Source organism: Oncorhynchus masou, chromosome 28, assembly GCF_036934945.1.
Source record: "Oncorhynchus masou masou isolate Uvic2021 chromosome 28, UVic_Omas_1.1, whole genome shotgun sequence".
Taxonomy (NCBI): Eukaryota; Metazoa; Chordata; class Actinopteri; order Salmoniformes; family Salmonidae; genus Oncorhynchus; species Oncorhynchus masou.
The window spans coordinates 23,163,397-23,182,744 of record NC_088239.1 but is presented as its reverse complement, the minus strand read 5'-3'; the positions used below and the strand labels follow the sequence as shown (position 1 = coordinate 23,182,744).

Here is a 19,348-nt window from a genome sequence, read left to right as displayed (position 1 = left end):
TGTAATGACTGGGTGTATTGATACACCATCCAAAGTTTAATGAATAACTTCACCATGCTCAAAGGGACATTCAGTGTTATTTTTTTATCAATAGGTACCCTTCTTTCCAAGGCATTGGAAAACCTCCCTGGTCTTTGTGGTTAAATCTGTGTTTTAAATTCACTGCCTGACTGAGGGACCTTACAGATAATTGTATGTGTGGGATACAGAGATAACTGACATAGAGGGGCTGTTTTGAAGCTACACACCCACTGTTGTAAAACATATTTTGGAAGATATAAAAATGCATTTAGTGTATATTTGTTTTTGCCACATTTATTATATTACAGACATCTTCATTCCTACATTTTAAAATGTGAGCTAAACATACAAAAATGTAGTATACTTTTTTGAAATTAGTTACTGTCCCCACTAGAACAAAAATAATTAAAATAAATGTAATTTTGTCCTCTAAACATTTAATTGAAATGCTTTAGAATTCCATTCATTCCTAGAGGACTGTTTCTTCTGGGGAGTGCCAATATGGCCGACCAGTGGCTCCAAAGCCTCTTATTGGTCAATACATAGCATTAGCAATCCAGGGTTTATATACATCATTGGTTAAGACACCAGTGCATGTGCACACACAGGAAATGACACACACACACCCACACACTTATCATATCTTTATTTCCTGTAAACTTTCATACAGTTGCTTAATTTGAAAAAAAAAAACAACAACAAACAAACACCAGTATAGTATCAGAAGACTAGGAGAGTTCATTATCAGAACACAAAATAAAAATGTGTTTGAGGATAATTGCACTTCAGTGTGTTGAAGTAGGTGGAAAGTAGAGAAACATTGATCATGATAAGGCACAATGTGTTGTTCGTAACATCAGGCCAGGAAGAAATATATTAAACCTAATTTCATCACAAATACACTTGACTCTTCAATTCTTTGGTAAGGCATTGACCTCAAAGCATATAATCAAGCACACATATGGGGTATTGATGTAGCTGCTGCAGTATATACTATTAAAAGCCCTTCTTCCCTCCACATGGAATGTTCCATTTCCTATATAGCCCCTAAGGGGAGCAGTAGCGACCGTAGAACAGAATGCTCTGGGTGGGGTTGTGGCGGATGAAGAAGAGGAAGGGGTGGTCGGCGACAAATGTGGGCGTCCTCATGGCACAGCGCATCATCATGATGGCGGCCGTGGCGGCCGCTGCCTCTGTTCCCTCCTCGTTGACCTCCACGAAGGCCTTGTGAATCACCTTGGACAGCACCAGGTCGTTGTCGGGCGACATGCCCGAGAAGTCGCTTTTGCAGTGGTCGAAGGCGTCCGTCATGCCCATGCTGGCCAGCAAGTCCTTCAGGTCCAGGCTCTCCTCCAGCTTGAACTTAGGCAGACCCACCTGAACCTCCACCGTGTCCATCATGTCAGGCCTGGTCCACTCCACAAGGTTCTTGTAAGTCAGCTCCTTCTCCAGCTGCGTTGTGTGTGTGTGTGTGTGTGTGTGTGTGTGTGGGGTGTGGCAGGAGACAAAGTTAAAACATTGACACGTATTTCAGTGTGAGCTAACCCTAAAACAAGCTTTCTAATTGAAGTTAACTTTATACTCCATGTGTATTTTGTTGGCCACAAAACCCATCTTGTTGAATGTAAAGGTGAGTCCTACCTTCTTCAGGCCAGTGGTATCATCCTCCATCTCATTAGGTAGCATGATGAGCATGCTCAGTTCGTTCCCTACGTAGGGCAGCTCCAGAATCTGGCAGTTGGCCTCTGGGATGAAGGTCAGGGGGAACTTGGCCTTCTGATGCATCATTTTCACTGGCTTACTCTCCTTCTGTAGTCAATGAAAGGAAGGTAGGGAGTCACCAAATATTTTGTTAACAGTTGCCTTCTTGTGTGTAATTTGTGACTACAAGGCATTTTCACCATTGTAGCAAAGGTTACTCACCGTTACTCATGAAAGTGAAGCAAGCTAGAACATTACTCTCACAACAGACTCAGAGAAGGGATGACTGGAACCGACTACAGTTCAGTGGAAGTCAGATCTTTTCTTTAGAAGCGCTACTCTAAAGTGGTGTAACTACACATTCATTGTGCAAACGGACACATCAGAGAAAAATAAATGAAAAGCCACTCCTCAGATCTGGTCAGGAATTCGTTCTATACGTCAAGCCGGTTGGGTAAACACTACCTTGTTTAATTTGAACAGGGCATCGCTGGTGCTGCTCTCTTTGAACTTCTTCTCCCAGTTGCCCTTGAAGTAGATGGCGTTCACCAACACTAGTCTGGTCAGTTGGTCGACAACCCCCTCCGCCAATAGGTTCTTGATTTTCTCTACAAAATACAGAGGCCATAGAAATGACTGAGGTGATGGTAACATTGTAATAAGGTGTAGTTACATAACAAACAGATACATCATGGACACCTAATGGATTTAAAATCCATATGAACACAATGTAAGTGATCAATTCATTCTCAATCCAGTCCCTTTGATTTTTACACCGAATTTGAGAATATTAATACTATTGTGCACATGGAGACAGCTTGCGGCATCTAACAACCTGCGGTCTGCTTCTCCACCCAGGCGTTAATGTTCTGCCGGGCAGCCTCCGCATTGGACTTGAAGTCCACAGCCTCCAGCTCGGCATTGTAGTGCTTCTTGGTGTCGCCGAGGAACGTCTGTCACATTTACCAGAGACACAAAAATCAACAGTCAATATCCTTGCTTTATCAAACCCTAAGTACCTAAAATAATAGTGTATATTCTACAATGATGTACAGTATAATGATAGCATTTTGCAGGATACTCTATCCATGATCTTTTTGTTGACAACTCTCTTCGTCATAAGGCTATGTTCCAACGTGTAATGAAATGCATAATGACCTTTAACCTAACACACTGTGATTCATTAGTGTCAATTCAGATTGAGCAAAAATATCTAAATCTTAGACACACACTTTCTCCACCCACTGTGTAAACAATAGGGCTTTACCTCAACAAACTGGTAAGACTGCTCGCCGTACAGGCGATTGGCCAGGCTCAGTGCGTACGGGGCTCCCTTCTTGTTCAGTTCACTCATGAGTTTGTTGAAGCCGACATGGACGCTATCTGTAGCTTTGTGGAGGTGCAGGGACTGCAGACAGGATTAAAAAAATAACATTTACAAAATGTGACATTGTGGTAGCATCTTCCTGTGGCATCCGTGACATGCAAACCCGAGCCGAAACACGACTCCTACGTTGTTCGGCTCGCAAACAAACCCGCATTGTTTACTGTATTCATCCACCACATCACCAAATAAAGAAATGTTTTCAGGAAAAAGTGTCAACATTAAAATGCATGCAAACAGCATAACTTGTCATTTTGACATTTGGTGGTTGGACATGACCAGCACAGATTACGTTCATGTTGCTCGCAAAGTGGATAAGGAATTCTTTGTTTGTGTGTGAGTGTGACCAGACTTTCCTGTTTATATTTCCGTTTTCAGACGGCAGCTTATCAAGGGTTATGAAGAATATAGATAAAAGAAAAGAAAGAATATGCTTGTGTTCCCTCAAGTCCCAAATGTGACTACTACACTGTGTACATAGGCTATAAGATGATTTGTGTACGGGGCTTATATACCTTCACAGATGTACTGTAAATAAACCACATAGACGACAGAAAACACAGACCCCACAACAAGGCTATCCAAACCTTTTCCTAGAGAGCAACGTGCTGTAGGTTTTCGCTTCAACTAAAGATGAGCTTAATCAAGTTAGATACATCTGGGGATAGAGCGAAAACCTACTAGAGAGTAGCGCTCCAGGAACAGGGTTGAAGAGCCCTGCCCCACACCAATAGTAGTACCTTGTTCCCACCAAATGGCTACCTCACCAACAGCCCAATGTTATCTGGAAACAAACGCTCTTTGAACCCCCTGGGTTACCCATTCCTTATTATATACTTATATTAGCACCTTCAGAGCCAGCGGAAGCTGGGGCTTTTGTACTTGCTGGAGTAGTCCTGGGTCAGCCTTTTTAGATTTTTCTGCTTTGACAAAGCAGAGGACCTAGTGGACGTCAGTATGACAATTGGTTATCATTTTTGAACAGCATAGATGTGGGGAATGGGTGGAATACAACACTGTGTGTGTGCGTGTGGCTGGCGAGCTGTGTAGGTTCCAGAAATAATCCTTCAAAACGTAATGTAGGGCAGTAAATTAAGGCCGTTGAGTCCTTAACAGGTAAAGAAATTGAGACTACACCCCCCCCCCCCATCGTATTTGTTCTGTGAAGATTGCGCAATTTTTTTTTTATATCCTCTATTTAACTAGGCGAGCCGGATTGCTCAATAGGAAGGTATGCATTCTTGTCCCACACTTGTGTACCCTAGACTCGCCCTTTTTATGACTTCAACTCGACCTTGCTGCTATTTCATCACTACCTACATGTTCAGTATATTGCAGAAAGGCTTTTTCACATTGGACAATACATTCCATGGTTATTATAATAAATCTGCTGGCTGACAGCTAAATGGAGGTTGTACAAATTAGACTTAGTCCACTCTTATGTATTATCTAAACTGTCAGGGCCTCGCCCCCTGATTATTGACTGTACGTTTGTTTATCCCATGTGTAACTCTGTTGTCGCACTGCTTGGCTTTATCTTGGCAGGTCACAGTTGTAAATGAGAACTTGTTCTCAACTGGCCTACCTAGTTAAATAAAATAAAAATATTTAAAAAAAATCCCATGACACCATAAACTCTTATCTGGCACCTACATGTCTACTAGCTGCACACAGATAATGGGAACCGAGAGACTGATAAGAGGGATTATTTTATTGCTCTCCAACAGTAGGGCTGTACTCAAATAAAGCCTCATCTGCTGACTAAAAGGAAGCCTTCTGTGAATTGTCATGGACAGGCTACCAATTTGTCAGCCACACCCTTTCCTATTCATCTCAGAAAACCCCTGTGAAAAACCTTTCCAGTGTAAGGGAGAAGCTATAGTCAATTTAGGTGGAGAACTGCACTGTTAAATAAATGACCCTGTGCATGTGACTACATAAAAAATCCAATCTAGTCTTGATGCAGGTTTACATTAGACAGGGTAATGACAAAAAGTAAATGCTACATTATCCAACCTTTGTCGATAGTGACTAGTCCATCAAACTATTTTATGAAATATATCTGTATTCATTCCGGTACCACTGTGCTGTCCGTGCATACTAAACAGGCTAATCAACATAAGTATAGTTGCATAAGAGATTAATGTGTGAGAGTAAGATGATTATGTTTCAGTGTATCCGTTTTTGGATGGACGGGATCCCCGAAAATGGTTTACACTGACTCACCTCTGACATCTGGGTAGCCGTGTTCCCTCTGGCTCCCAGGGACACCATGGCCAGGGCAGAGGAGATGCTGAGAGGGGAGTAGAAGACATTGCCTGTTTTGTTGACCTCTGTGATCTTCTTGAATAGCTCCAGAGAGAAATTGGTGTTGGCCACAGACACTGATGCCATTGTAACAGGTGGGAAAGGCAGGCTTGCAGAGCTTTGGAAGAAAGGTTAAGAAGTTAGTGTCCGTGGGCACTGGGTTTTAAACTTTATTGTAACAGAGCAGTCATATACAGTAGCCTATTTACAATGACATGCAATTATTGCGAGAGCTTTCTTGGGCTGATGCGAAAGACTAAGTAGGCTAAAGAACATAGAATTAATGTAGTCTAGCTAGCAGTCTGATTAATCAGGCTGTGTAATACACAATTAATTGGTATATACATCCTGAAACTGATGCTTGCAAAATGTTGTAAATGTACCTTACAAGCCAGAATGTTGAATAAAGTTACATTTAAACGTACTCTTAACAATTACTTGTGTATTACAGCCTGATTAAATCTTGAATGAGTATGTACATCAGTGGTGTGCGGTTGTTTTGTTCGCCCACAATTGCTAATAACCCATCCGCAACCGCCCGACTACACACAGTGTACAAAACAATAGGAACACTTTCCTAATATTGACTTGCACCCCCCTTTTTTCCCCTCAGAACAGCCTCAATTCATTGGGGCATGGACAACAAGGTGTCAAGAGTTCCACAGGGATGCTGGCCCATGTTGACTCCAATGCTTCCCACAGTGTCAAGTTGGCTGGATGCCCTTCGGGCGGTGGACCATTCTTGATACACACAGGAAACTGTTGAACATGGAAAAACCCAGCAGCGTTGCAGTTCTTGACACACTCAAACCGGTGTGCCTGGCACCAACTCGCATACCCCGTTGAAAGGCACTTAAATCTTTTGTCTTGCCCATTCACCCTCTGAATGGCACACGTCTCAATTGAGTCCATATCTCAATTATATCAATGCATACAAATCCTTCTTCAACCTGCCCCCCCCTTCATCTACACTGATTTAAAGTGGATTGAACAGGTGACATCAATAAGAGATCATAGCTTTCACCTGAATTTACATGGTTAGTGTTATGGAAAGATCAGTTGTTCCTAATGTTTTGTACAGGCAGTATTTGATAAAGTGAAAATCTGAGGCCCACAACCGACCCTAACCCGTTTATAGAAAATGCGCTGTCGGCTACAGTCAGACGCCGGAACGATTTCTTGACAGGGGATGCAGTTTTTTTTGTCTGAGTTAGATATGTTTCTGCTTATAATTTTCAGCATTTTGGTAGGCTATTTATTAGTCAACGTGTCTATTATTATTATATACTTGCAGCTTATTTTGGTCATTAGATTAATAGCCTATTTGTTGCCCTAGAAAACGAAACCTTTGCTCACCAGAATATTATAAATCGACATAGGCAAAATTCTCTAATCTGCTTCTTTTACAAGGCAAAGACATTTAAGAATTGGGGAGAAAATGACATCGCTAATGTTCTCTGGGTGTCACTGAGTCGACTGAAACCCCATGTCATTGATCCACAATCCAGAGGTAAGGCTGTACAGTGAAATAAGTATGACCCCAATGCAATTCTGAAGTATAATACATCCAGTGTAATTTCACTTAGCATGATCTATTCAATTATGGCATAATTCTACTCTTTGTATTAATTTGCATCCCTGTCAATGACATACTTTTATTTTGAAGGCTAACCGCAAAGCCCACTATTCTATTGTGGCTAATCCTTATTGTGGCTAGCTTCACATAGATGGGTCCGACCATCATTAATCAAATAATAATTGTTTTGTACATGAGGGTTATTTTAGATGATGAAACCTAGCTATAGTTGGCTAGCTAACTATAGCTACTGAAACAGATTGTCGTTTTGTTATGTTTTTTGGGAAGAACATTGTTTGCTTCCATGAGCTAGCTCGCTTTTTTAATGACCAGCACTGTAGGTGCGCGAGACAACTTTACCAGCATCACAGCATACGGAGCGATGAATCGTTGGGGACATATGAAATACGAGTGATAGTGTAATCAATGTGTAATAACTACGTAATTTAATTACACGTTAAATGATGTGACGTACAGTCATATTCAGGTCCTGATTGGCCAACAAACTTATTTGACACGCAAAGACCCATCCGTGTTCCATAAAATTTGGCCTCTGCTTGCCTCTGGAGGCTCGTCAAGCGTCACACCCTCATACCGAGTCTCCGACCACATTTTCGGATCAAGCATAAATTTGCTCCTACGCCAGTAGATATAAATTGCACAATAATTATACATTTATGGATTTTATAAGGTAGGCTGATGTTTTGTCTTTATTCAACCCGGCCGCGGAGTGAATATAAGCTCAGGGACTGTGGGTAGTAGAGTCAACATAACAGTACATCATTGCGGAGGGCTGTTTTAATAAGGAGTTTGCGTTGCCACGAGCCAGGCAAGATTAATCAGCTATCTAGTTAGCCAGCTACATTGATTAGAATGACCAATGTCCTGTCCTCTTTGATGTTACATTTATGGTGATAGCCAAGCAAACAATAGTTCTTATGCTAAATAAGGATCACCAATAAAAAAAAGAGTATAGTAATCGCTACCAACCTGCAAATCTGTTTTTCAGAATGGCAACAGGGTTAACAATAAATTAGTCAGTGCCTTTAGATTGAGAAAATATTGTATCGCAGCTACTCACCAATGAATGGTTATTTGTCAATGTCAGGTAGTTATCTTTCTCTCTACAGCCAGGTGACTTCAGTGGGTGGTTTGCTAGACAAGTTTCAGCTAACCATCTGAAATATATAATATACAAGACAGACACACCCTGTGGGGGGGGTAGTCACTAGTTGCCACAGTCATTAACCCCACCTATTTCTACCATTTTTCTTCTTAAAAACGGATTTTAATCCTAACACTAACCTCAACGATAGCCACACTTGATACCCTTATGCCAGACCTTAAATGAATACCAAAAAGATTTGGTAATTTTTACAATATAGCTAATTCTGACTTTATGGCTGTGGTAAATAGTGTAAACCCCCTGGTGGGCTGTAAAAGTGCTCTTCCGCATACCGCACTCTTCCGCATCAGCTGACTACTACGGCAATGCAAGTGGATAAAACTGTACTGAAGTTCAAAGTACAAACAAAGTACAACAAAGCAGTGTAGGAACTAATTACAACAGACAAATAAACAAGAATGTTGGGGCATTTTGTATTTATTGCTGTTATTTCCAGGAAAACATAACAATTTGCATAAAATCCAAATTCGTTCTAGAAATATATTTGACCTTTCCAGTACACTAAAATGTAGATATCAAAGAATACAGTAAACATACACCTTAAGGTAACAGTGAGTGTACCCTCTACAGTACAGCATTTTTAACCATATATGTTCAACATGTACAACTGGCAGGTTCATATATACAATTGTCCTCCGAGCTCACATGGTTCTTCAAATCATCCAGCCGATTAATGTAAAGTGGTCCACACATTTTCTTTCCTGTGTTCATGTCCAAGTTTGCCTCAATATTTTAAGTAATTGTAAGAAATTTCTGCTTACATCAAATCAAGCAGAAGAGATTTAGAGTACTTCATCAGTTGGTGGAAAGCTTTCACAAAATGTTTGGAGACAAACAGTACTAAGTGTGACTATCCATAAAAATGGACATAACTTCTCATATAAACAAACAAGTGTGTACTGTAATATCCCTATACGTAATTTTAATGTGTAGACCACAAAGCTTAAACAGACACGAAAGAGCTCGAAATGATTGACAATTATCTCAAGGGATATGCTGTCTGAGAAGGCCAGGGATTGACATTGAGGCATGAAACGCACTTGCCCATCGGACAAGTCAGGAGTATTTTTTTGGTTGCTCAAACATTATGATCACTTGCCCGAAAATGTAAATCTATTTACAGGCAGTAAGTAAGTGCCACATATTGCCTGCCTTTCACCTACACATAGGAATCAGAAAGATTGATTGAATTCTTTCTATTTTGGAATAATTATCCTATTTCGTACATCAGTTAAAAAAAATTCTCAGAGAAGGCTCAACTTGCCCAACAGAAATACATTGTTTAATAAGTGAAAGACAGACAATGGGGAGGAAATGGAAAGATCAGCTTTTGGCTACTGGAATTCTTTGCTGTTTGGTTGTTCTTGCACACACACACGCACACAAACAAACAAAAATAACCAGCCCCATGGGGCAACCTCAGCAGGCTCAACTAGCTTGACTGATCAGTTCACTTTCCCCAGGCAATATGGCAACCCTTAATGTCAATCCCTGGAAGGCTACCAATCCTGATATCCAATAAACTCCAGTCAGACACTTCCTTTAGTGTTCACACTTTTCATTTTCATACTCCACATGAAAACATCAATTTATAGTGTGTATGTGCATCGATTTGAGTACATTTACCAATGTACAAACAAGATGCCTTAACAGTTAGATCTCACTGCTGCATTGAAGGAAGAATAAACATATTGACTGTCTAGGTAGGCTACATGACATCTGCCTTTGCCACCAGTCTTGTAGAAATGGCTAAAGAAAAAAAAGTTATTTTCAGAGTTATCAATGATAATATCCCTCCTAACCACTGATGCTTCACATGGCACCACCTTGTGGCTCGACTCTGCAGTGCAACATTTCCAAGAGAATACTGGATGGAGGGACAGCAGTGTAGCAAGGTATAGAGCTTCACTGCTGCAATAACATCTGTCTCTAGGTTTGATTTAGGACTGTTTCAGTGCACTTGAGAGACTTCAGAATTCCTGGTAGCTATAGTGCATGTTACCAAAAATAAAAACACAGCAGCATTTAACTTCTACATGACAGACATGATGATTAAGAATGTCTTAATATGCGTTTCACATTATATCAAGAGGCAAATGCTTTAAGAATTTCCCCCCGATACTGCCAGATTCCTTAACATTAAGAAATTAAACATGTACATTCAAAAACACTGCAGCGAAAAAGAGAAATAATCTTTTTTTTTTTTTTTTTTTTTTTTTTTTTACATTTACTTTTTTGTTGGTTTGCATTCATCTTTTGTAGCTGTACAGTTAAACAATAAAAATCCTAGTCGAATAACAATTAGGTATAAATATACCGTTATAAAAGACAAAGTATATGAAACTCTAATCGAGATCACGCAGGATCCCCATGTATTCTGAGAACAAAATAATTTTATGAAGCTCCCATACACATGGTGTCTTAAAAAAAGGTTTTCTAATAATATAAGAAATAAGTTAGTAAACATGAGCTGCTGTCTTGTGCCAGTCTTCAGTGCAAAATACCAAAAGCCACTGGGGGATTGGTGAAGGGGGGGGGGCATGCGTCTCTGGAAACGAGACAGCTTCACCCTCAGCTGTGATGGGGATGTTGGTGATGTCTCAGGCACAAGTACTTAGGACCCTCTTCGCACACGCTCGTTAAAAAAGGTCAAACTAAAAATGAGAATAGCTAAATTTTCAATCAAATTGTCGACATATATTCAAGCGAATATTCAAAAAATCTGCATAAAGAAAATATGCACATTTTCCCACATCAGTGCATGATGACACAGTACACTTTTTCACTTAAGTTTTCATGTACCAAATATAAATCTAAAGTTCAATGTGTTTCCATCGTGTTTTCAACTCTACTGATAGTTTTGTCACAAACTGTTGCGTTAAATAGAAAATGTGACTACTCCGGTCTTGGCACGTGTGCTCTAGCCAACAGCTCGCAGATACAGTGCGGGTAGGCTAGTCTACATGAAGAGATTATTATGGATAAGAGCGAGAATCTTTTTATTTGTTAAACGGCAGTCAAACATCGATATTCCTGTCACCAGAATCTGACCCTTGACATTTATTGGAAAGGAGCATCAAGATCACCGTGCACTTTCACCACCCTGTGAAGTTCAATATAAATGATTTCATCTGTAGCCTAATAAACTGCATTGTTTCCCCGAGTCATAGTGGGAGGACCACACCATATCATAGCGTGACTCCAAGTTTACTTCAATATGATGGTTATTATATCAATATTTGCACATAAAAGCGTTACCATCGCATTTTACCGACACAAAAAGATCCCACCCTGTCTAGCGTATTTTGTTTTGTCAACATTTGGAAAGTTTACCGACACATTTCTGTTTCCATCAGGCCTGTCATTAACTTTTTATCCGACATGTACTTTACTCGCCTAAAAAAGTTGGATGGAAACCTGGTTAATGACAGGGAAACATCGAGTGATGTTCTCTTGAAATGGAGGGGTCTCTTTGACCGCTCGTGACAAACAAGATGGCGGAACGAGAAGACTTCTTCAGTCGGCGTTGTCTAGTGCTTCGGAAGAGTGGGAGGCGGCGTACTTCAGCCGAAAGCCACCTGAAAAACAGAGAGGTGGGCGTCAGTCGAACAAATAAGAAACGGGAAACGATGAAAATAAACTCAGAGAAAGTAAGCAAAAAGACAAGGTTCCACTGAGATGTCTACAAATTCCCAACCTGCACCTAATCGTATCCTCTGCGTGACATGTGTCATGTCATTTGGTCTGTGTTTTTCATTTAACTGTTCTGCTGTGTTTTGTCTTTTCCCTGCTAACAGAGAGTTTGGGAGAAATGTCCACAGGTCTCCTGAGATGAGAGCCCTTTACAGCAGCTCCTGGCTCTAAATATGTCCTGAAAATGAAGGTGGCTAATAGTCTGTTTTGGGGGATAGGGGGTGAGGAAGGTTACTGCAAAGGTGTGCCTTCCCAAGCTTGATCAAGGGTGCCTCTGTGTGGGTGTAGGGTACTGGTGTGTAAGAGAGATCGAGAGGGGTGGGATCAGTCCTGAGGGCTGACCTCTACTTGGGGGGGAAGTGCTGCAGGGGGGGCGGAGGGGGCCGTCCGAAGAGGCCAGCGGCCGCCCCTCCCCGCTCCACCCTGCCCCTGGCGGTGGCGTTATTACCTTGCTGTGTCGAGTCAATGGAGGGCTGTATGCAGTCCTGTGCGTAGTGGCCACTGACCCCACAGTTGTAGCACGAGACGTTGGCGTTCTTCTTGTTGACGCCGACTGCTACCCCCAGTGCACCTCCGCCTCCCGCCCCGGGCACCATGCCCACACTGGAGGGGTACATGTGCGGGTAGAAGCGGTTGTAGGGTGCCATCTGCTGGAGGCTGTAGCCTTGCTGTGTGCCCAGTAGGTGGTCAGAGTGGGAGTGGGGGTGCGTGTGCAGCAGGGTCTGGCTGGCGTAGGGGGCCGGGGCGGATGGAAAGAAGGGTAGCTGGGCCTGGCCGTTGCTCTGGAGGGGAGGCTGACTGAGGTAGCTGCTGTTGCACAGGGACGTCAGCTGGAAGATGGGCGGCACACCGAACACCTGCCGCGGCGGCATCTGGTGGGGGAAGAAGAATGAAGGCGCTGTGTGGCTGTTGTTGCTGGTGCCGCAGCCTCCCCGGCAACCGCACGCCCCGCAGCACATGGGCTGTTGCTGGGGAGTCGCCTGTTGCTGCTGCTGTTGTTGCTGCTGTTGTTGTTGTTGTTGTGGTGGTTGCACTTGTTGCTGGGAGACGAGGTTACTGGCACAGCTGGTGCTGTTGATGTAGGAGGTGGAGTCGCTCTGTGCCGTGCTGTGGGTGAGGGCAGGGCTGGGGCTGGGCACAGGACCGGGGTTGTGGGTGGGCACGGATGGGGGCACCACCGCTTGAACCTGTCCAGCTGTGGGCACTACCCCTATTCCGGCTACCCCTGCCCCCAGCGTTGCCATGATGGAGGTGGGGATAGGGGGCATGGTGTATGGAGAAGGCAAGCCTGAGGGAAGAGCCATGCCCGGGTGCTTGGCGTGAGGGATGCTTGGCTCCCCTAGGGGTACAGAGGGGGTTAGGGGGTGGGTACAGAGGGTGTTAGGGGGTTTGTGGCAGGGTCGGGGTAGGCTGGCTGCAGGGGTGAGGCGTAGGGTGGGCCGGGGGCGATGACGTTGATGGCTCCAACCGGGGGGTGGTGGGCAGAGGAGGCCATGACACCCTCGGAAGTGACAGTTGCCTTATGAGGGGCCGTTTTGAAGCGCTGGATCAGGGGCTGCAGGGCAGGGCTGCCAGGGGGGTGTAAGCCCAGGGTGGGGGAGCCAAACCCTGGAAGCAGCACAGGCACTGCAGCAAGGGCATCCCTCTTTTCTGTGTCCCCTGGCACAGGAACTGGCACTGGGGTGGGCATGGGCTCTCGGAGGACCAAGGGCACCTGCATGATCAGTCCTCCCACAACCTTGTTGTCTACCAGGGCCGCTGCCACCTGAGGAGGAGGCAGGACTGGCAGAGAGGCATCGGCGGGCAGTGCTCCGTTGGGCAGTATGTAGGGCAGGGGTTGCATAAAGGTGATGGGGGGAAAGTTGGGGATGGTCTCGGGGCAGAGGGGCTCCCCAGCAGGCTTGGCAGAGGCCAGGGGGTGGATGGTGGGCAAGCCCCCCCCTGCAACCTCCTGGCAGGGGAAGAAGGTGTCCGCTCTACCCTGGCTGCTGGAGTTGTCTGAGTGACTATCTGTATCTGCGTGAGAGAGAGAGAGAGAGAGAGGAGAACAAGTCTTAGTGCTCCTATCCAAAAACCTACACAAGCACAAACTCTAATAATGGCGTGTGTGTGTGAGCGCGTGTCACCTTTGTCCTTCTCGTCCTCGCTGTCCAGGCTCTCTGGTCCATCGTGCTGGGGGCTGGAGGGGGAGCTGTAGCTCTCAGACGAAGTGTCTCCGTACACGTCCTGACTGGAGCCTCCGACTAGATGACCGTCTGGACACACACAACCTGAACATTAATGACACTAGATTTAATTCAATATCCTTTGATTTAGATCAAATAAAACATTTGAAGGCATAAGTGTGCTAAGGCATTCAAATAAGCAGCTCAAAAGACTAAAAAGCTATGCCCAATAAATTTGTACAACACTGCTTTCTGTTGGTAAAATTAAGTTACTACAAGCCTCCATTTCACCCAGAAAACAAAAACACAATAATCTTTTTTCTCCAAATAGCATTTGATAACATTTCAGAGTCGACTGGGACAGGAAGAAGACTGCAGGGGCAAATTAATTTCCATCGATTCCCACCTTTCCCTGACGATTGTCGCGTTCGCTGAGAAGCCAGAGGCACTATGCTCCCGTTCGTCAAGTAGGCCGCTCTTCCTTCTCCTTTCTTCCCCTTTTCCCTGGAGGGGAGAGAGAGACAGGCGAGAGGTTAGTCACAAAAGATAAAGGAGGGAGGATAAGAGAAATTGAGGCCTGTGGCTTGTCACATTAGTTGGTAGCAGGAGACAGCTCTGTTTCTAGAATGCTAGCTAGCGCAATGCTAAACCCTATAGCCCAAATAGAAATGTTTCTAATAAGTAGATAGGGAGGAAAACTCCTTTATTTGAAGTCTCTACTAGTTCTCAAAAGCGCCTGTAGCAGTTGTCTGCCTGGGCGCTTGGCAACCACCCTTATGCAGAACCAGAACTGTGACAAAAAAAAAGGAAAACAGCTTACATATTAAACAATCTCTGGCTCGGCTGCTAGCATGCTAGCTAGCTGTCAGGCCCCATGGTGGGGGTTCCTGAACTCAGTCACGCTGTTTTAGCGTTCGTTTCCCGAGCCTGTCATGGCCATGTTTGTCTGAGTGCTCTGTGCGTGCTCGGCACTTATCACAACGTATCAACTGTATGGTCAGCCGGCTCAGTGTTGAGGCAGTATGTCTGAATCGGGAAGTCTCTTAAATGTCAGTCAATGTTAGGACCCTTTTAGAAGGCGAGTGATGGTGACTGACTGTCTTACGATGATAGATTATGAGCAGATTCAACCGTAAGTCAGGTTTGAATATTGATACAGGATGCATCCCAAATGGCACCCGTTTCCCTATATAGAGCACTACTTTTGACCAGAGCCCTATGAGACCTGGGCATAAATAATGCACTATATAGGGAATAGTGATCACCTGTCTGGTCCCAGTGCTCGTGGCTTGCTCTTGGTGGCAGGGTGGCTGCTCCTCTTCTCACTGTCCTGATTCTGCAGACAGAGGAAAAATATATATTCAGACAATGGAACATTCAATGATACAAGCCTGTAAACTCAGTTAGCTCTCAAGGAGGTGGGTTGGAATATCATGTTATATTCCTCATACAACCACAGGAGAAAATAAATCTACAGACTGTGTCTTTAAAACCTATAGCTCCAACAATACCATGTGCCAGAGCAGGAATGCCATAGTGCTGCTGCCTGTTACACAACCCCTGTCACATGATGAGGGCCACATGAATGAGGCGGTGCTGGACACCGACCCAGAGCTATAGTGGGAGGGGTCAAAGGGCACAGTGCTTCACCCTGGCTAACGCTGATAGCAATCCTATTGCTGCTGAGCTAGACATGTTATTACTGCTGCTGAGGGGTGTGACCTCGCACACACACACACCCTTGTATAACTAACCTTGTGGGGACACACAATTCAGTCCCATACTAAATCCCATTTTCCCTAAACCATAAACCTAACCCTAGCTGCTAACCCTAAAACTAACTCCCAACCTTAAATCCCCTAGAAATAGCATTTGACCTTGTGGGGACTAACAAAATGTCCCCAGTTGGTCAAATATTTGTTTGCTTACTATTCTTGTGGGGACTTCTGGTCCCCAAAAGTATAGTTAAACATGTCCACACACACACACACCACATTTTGTTATTTAACTAGGCAAGTCTGTTAAAGAACAAATCATTATTTACAATGACAGCCTACCCCGGCTAAACCTGAAAGACGCTGGGCCAATTGTGCACCGCCATATGGGAATCACAATCATGGCCGGATGTGATACAGCCTGGATTCGAACCAGGGACTGTAGTGATTCTTGCACTGAGATGCAGTGCCTTAGACCGCTGTGCCACTCGGGAGCCCATTGGGTAAAAGCAGAGACACAGAGCTACAAAATGGTATATCATACACTGCATTTGAGGAACAATGATGCTCATTACAGGCTAAAGTGGAGCAATGTGTCAGCCATCTTGAAATGTAACATGTCTGCCTGGTCTAAATGAACTACTTTGTCTGTGTAATCCAGGGTTGTCAGTCAATGTTCCCGAGGAGCCATTATCAAAGTCAACCACAAAAACAACCAATCAGAATGTACTGTATGTTCATACATTGTAAACAACGATACAAAACTATCTAAATAACAATGCCTCAATCGCTTAGCGTTAACTGTAAATTCATAGTTTTTTTGGTCAAAAGTAGTGCACTATAAAGGGAATAGGGTGCCATTTGGGATGTAGCCTTGTTTTCCATCGGTCTCACCTGCTCTGGGCCCAGCCCCCCAGAGGTGTCTTGGTTGGGTTTGAGCGTATAGCTCTTCCCCCTCCAGTCTGGCAGGCCGTTGTGCTCCGAGCCGTGGGGCCCCCTCCGACTGCTCTCCCCCTGAGAACTTTTGGCATTGGGAATGCTGGGAAAAGGAGAGGTTGGAATGAGAATCATTTTCATGTCCTCAGAAACAAAACTATTGGCACTTGTTTAGATCTGCACTGGGGTGGTAGGGGCTACTCATTTGAAGGAGGAGTCACTCCTAACCACAGATCTAGGATCAGGTTACGCTACCCTCATTCATTAGGTGGGGAGATGGACATCTGACTAGTGACTGGTAAAACACTTCAGGAGAGCAGTCATGTGTGTTTGCAAGGTAGAGGTCTTGGGTTCGAGCCTCGGTGTGAGGAAAGCAGTACTTGTGAAGGAAGCTACGTGACGTCTGTTACAGTAAGACAATAGGGTGCTTACTTAAGGCTGGGGCTCTTGCTGCCATGTTTCTTCCGGTGCCCCTGAACGTACGGCTCCAAATCTGAAGGGTAGAGACATTTATTTATTCATTCATCTTTAGTTGACAAGAACAATACGATTTTAAATCAACTTTTCAGTTCACATCAAAACTAATTTCCATCTTTATTTATCAGTCAGTAGCAACAGGTTTTTCTGTGCTGTCCTCAGTGAGGAACGTTGTAATGCTTTATGACATAAGTTATTATACTAATAGGACATTAATTGGTTTAGCTAAGCCTGCAGTGAGTGTATGCACTGTGGCCTGTGATTAGCCTGTGAGCCCAGTGCATGGACAACGGGCAAAATATAGCCTCGAAATGCAAGGGATGGAAGAAAGAGAGTGAGTAAGAGAGGGAGAGAGAAAGAGAGTAAGAGGGAGAGTGACAGAGATGAGCCAGAGGGTGAGAAAGAGAGACAGAGATAGATAGTCAGAGAGCCCAGGCTTTCCGAACACCCGACCAAAATAAACAGAAGTTAGCAACATAGCGCTACTTGTTTGTCCTGGAGTACAGGACTTCCTCTCCTGCCCTGCCGAGCCAGAGAAAGAATCCTGTGCATTCCTGCCTTCCCCTCCCCTTGCTCAGTTGAAACTAAATTAATAGACACCTAAAACAGAGATGTGACGCAGTATAAGTGCCTTATATTTCTGGTTCACACATGGTTAGCTGGCGAGCTACGTGACATAACACAGGCTTTTTCACTGGAGTTTTAGGCAAACCCTTGCGAGTAATAGTCTAGGCTAAAGGTATCTGCAACAACCCTTCTTCAAATCAACAACTCTCACTTCTCTTCCCACCAGTTAAGGTGTTGGCTAACTGTCAAAACTTCTTAGTCTCCCAGAATACACTTCTTCTAGATTCTGCCTCTGAACTGGGGAGTAAACAGACAGGGTTGGGATGAGGGGAGTGGGCTTCAGGTTGACCTGGGTTAAGGGGTTAACCATGTTGGAATGAGTAGGGTGTGGGGTGAACAGGGTTTGGGGGTGAAGCAGGTTGGGTATGGGGTACTCACACACACCTTCCTCCTGGCTGGATGCCTCTGAGCAGTCCTCTTTGTATGGCTTTCCTAGGGCCACAGGGTTAACTGGAAAGAGAGGCGCACACACACACACACACACACAGTTGAATTCCACTTATAACAACAATGTTATGACTTGGCCTCCCGAGTGGTGCAGCGGTCTAAAGCTTGAGGCGTCACTACAGGCCCGTGTTCGATCACAGGCTGTGTCGCAGCCGGCCGCAACTGGGAGACCCATGAGGCGGCCGGGTTAGGGAAGGGTTTGGCAGGCCGGGATGTCCTTGTCCCTTTGCGCTCTAGCGACTCGTTGTAATGGGCTGGGCGGCGCACGCCGACTTCGGTCGCCAGTTGTACGGTGTTTCCTCCGACACATTAGTGTGGCTGGCTTCCGGGTTAAGCGAGCAGTGTGTCAAGAAGCAGTGCGGCTTGGCGGGGTCATGTTTCGGAGGATGCATGGCTCTTGACCTTTGCCTCTCCCGAATCCGTACGGGAGTTGCAGTGATGGGACGAGACTAACTACCAATTGGATATCACGAAATTGGGGGGAAAAATGTCATGACTTGCCCAGTCGAAAACTGCTATTAGTTTAATGTGAACTAGTACAATGACACATCAAGTCAAGTTTTTTAGACAACATAGTCAGGCGGACCGCCATCACAAGTAGGGGAAGTCGAGCTAGGGGAAACACTGCTGTTAATCATGGAGCACCTGATCGGAGCTGTCTGTCTATGGGATGTGTCACCCTCTCCTTTACCATCTGGGCCTTGTTGATCACTCAGCCCCTCTGTGTGGATCACTCTGCGGTGACACGGACACTCGATCGGGTCCCCTACACCTGCCTCTCCCACCTAGGTTGTCAGCCATCTGCTGTCACCTGCCACCGTCTCTCAGGTAGGGCAAGGTAACCCTATTCCCTATACAGGGCACTTCTTTTGATCAGAGCCCATAGGGAAAGGGGAGTCATTTGGGACGTAGCCTCTGATGCCAGATGGCTTCAGTAGGAGACACAGTAGGGAGTGTAGGTATTGGCAACGAAGTAGCATTGACAAGTCAGTCTGATGTCTCTGATATTAAAGGGGAAGTATGGGGAGATATGCTTGTTTCCCATGCAGCTACATGATGCATAATCATTAACATATCCTATCCTTCATAGACAGTAATTGCATTGCAGTAAGT

The 19,348-nt window shown here is 44.6% G+C and overlaps 2 protein-coding genes across 3 annotated transcripts in view; both read right to left on the bottom strand.

Moving 5' to 3' along the window:
• Nucleotides 1-650: 650 nt before the first annotated feature.
• On the bottom strand, nucleotides 651-8,383 carry LOC135517369 (leukocyte elastase inhibitor-like). Of its 2 annotated transcripts, XM_064941599.1 has the most exons (8): nucleotides 8,071-8,383; nucleotides 5,333-5,531; nucleotides 3,956-4,048; nucleotides 2,990-3,130; nucleotides 2,558-2,675; nucleotides 2,188-2,330; nucleotides 1,663-1,830; nucleotides 651-1,473 (listed from the first exon to the last, which is right to left on the bottom strand). In XM_064941599.1, the coding sequence occupies exons 2-8, from the start codon at nucleotides 5,498-5,500 to the stop codon at nucleotides 1,069-1,071; spliced, it is 1,236 nt and encodes a 411-aa protein (XP_064797671.1). In that variant the 5' UTR covers nucleotides 5,501-5,531; nucleotides 8,071-8,383; the 3' UTR covers nucleotides 651-1,068. The 2 variants fall into 2 exon arrangements, with proteins under 2 accessions (XP_064797671.1, XP_064797673.1); XM_064941601.1 differs by lacking the exon at nucleotides 3,956-4,048 and having other exon boundaries at nucleotides 8,071-8,374.
• Nucleotides 8,384-8,574: 191 nt separating this feature from the next.
• The window catches only part of LOC135517368 (zinc finger CCHC domain-containing protein 2-like), a 69,012-nt gene continuing 58,238 nt past the window's right edge, over nucleotides 8,575-19,348 (bottom strand). The window contains 9 exon segments of the mRNA XM_064941598.1: nucleotides 8,575-11,753; nucleotides 12,317-13,259; nucleotides 13,262-13,884; nucleotides 13,995-14,123; nucleotides 14,440-14,537; nucleotides 15,299-15,369; nucleotides 16,643-16,787; nucleotides 17,117-17,177; nucleotides 18,167-18,238. Coding sequence (XP_064797670.1) covers nucleotides 11,692-11,753; nucleotides 12,317-13,259; nucleotides 13,262-13,884; nucleotides 13,995-14,123; nucleotides 14,440-14,537; nucleotides 15,299-15,369; nucleotides 16,643-16,787; nucleotides 17,117-17,177; nucleotides 18,167-18,238 — 2,204 coding nt within the window. The 3' untranslated portion in view covers nucleotides 8,575-11,691.

What these genes read in the sequence shown, in the direction of transcription:
- LOC135517369 (XM_064941599.1), bottom strand. Translation starts at nt 5,500, where the DNA reads ATGGCATCAGTGTCTGTGGCCAACACCAATTTCTCTCTGGAGCTATTC. An exon ending in CCCTGTTCAAATTAAACAAG is followed by an intron (nt 1,831 to 2,187) that starts GTAGTGTTTACC and finishes CATTGACTACAG; the next exon opens with AAGGAGAGTAAGCCAGTGAA. An exon ending in ATACCACTGGCCTGAAGAAG is followed by an intron (nt 1,474 to 1,662) that starts GTAGGACTCACC and finishes CACACAACGCAG; the next exon opens with CTGGAGAAGGAGCTGACTTA.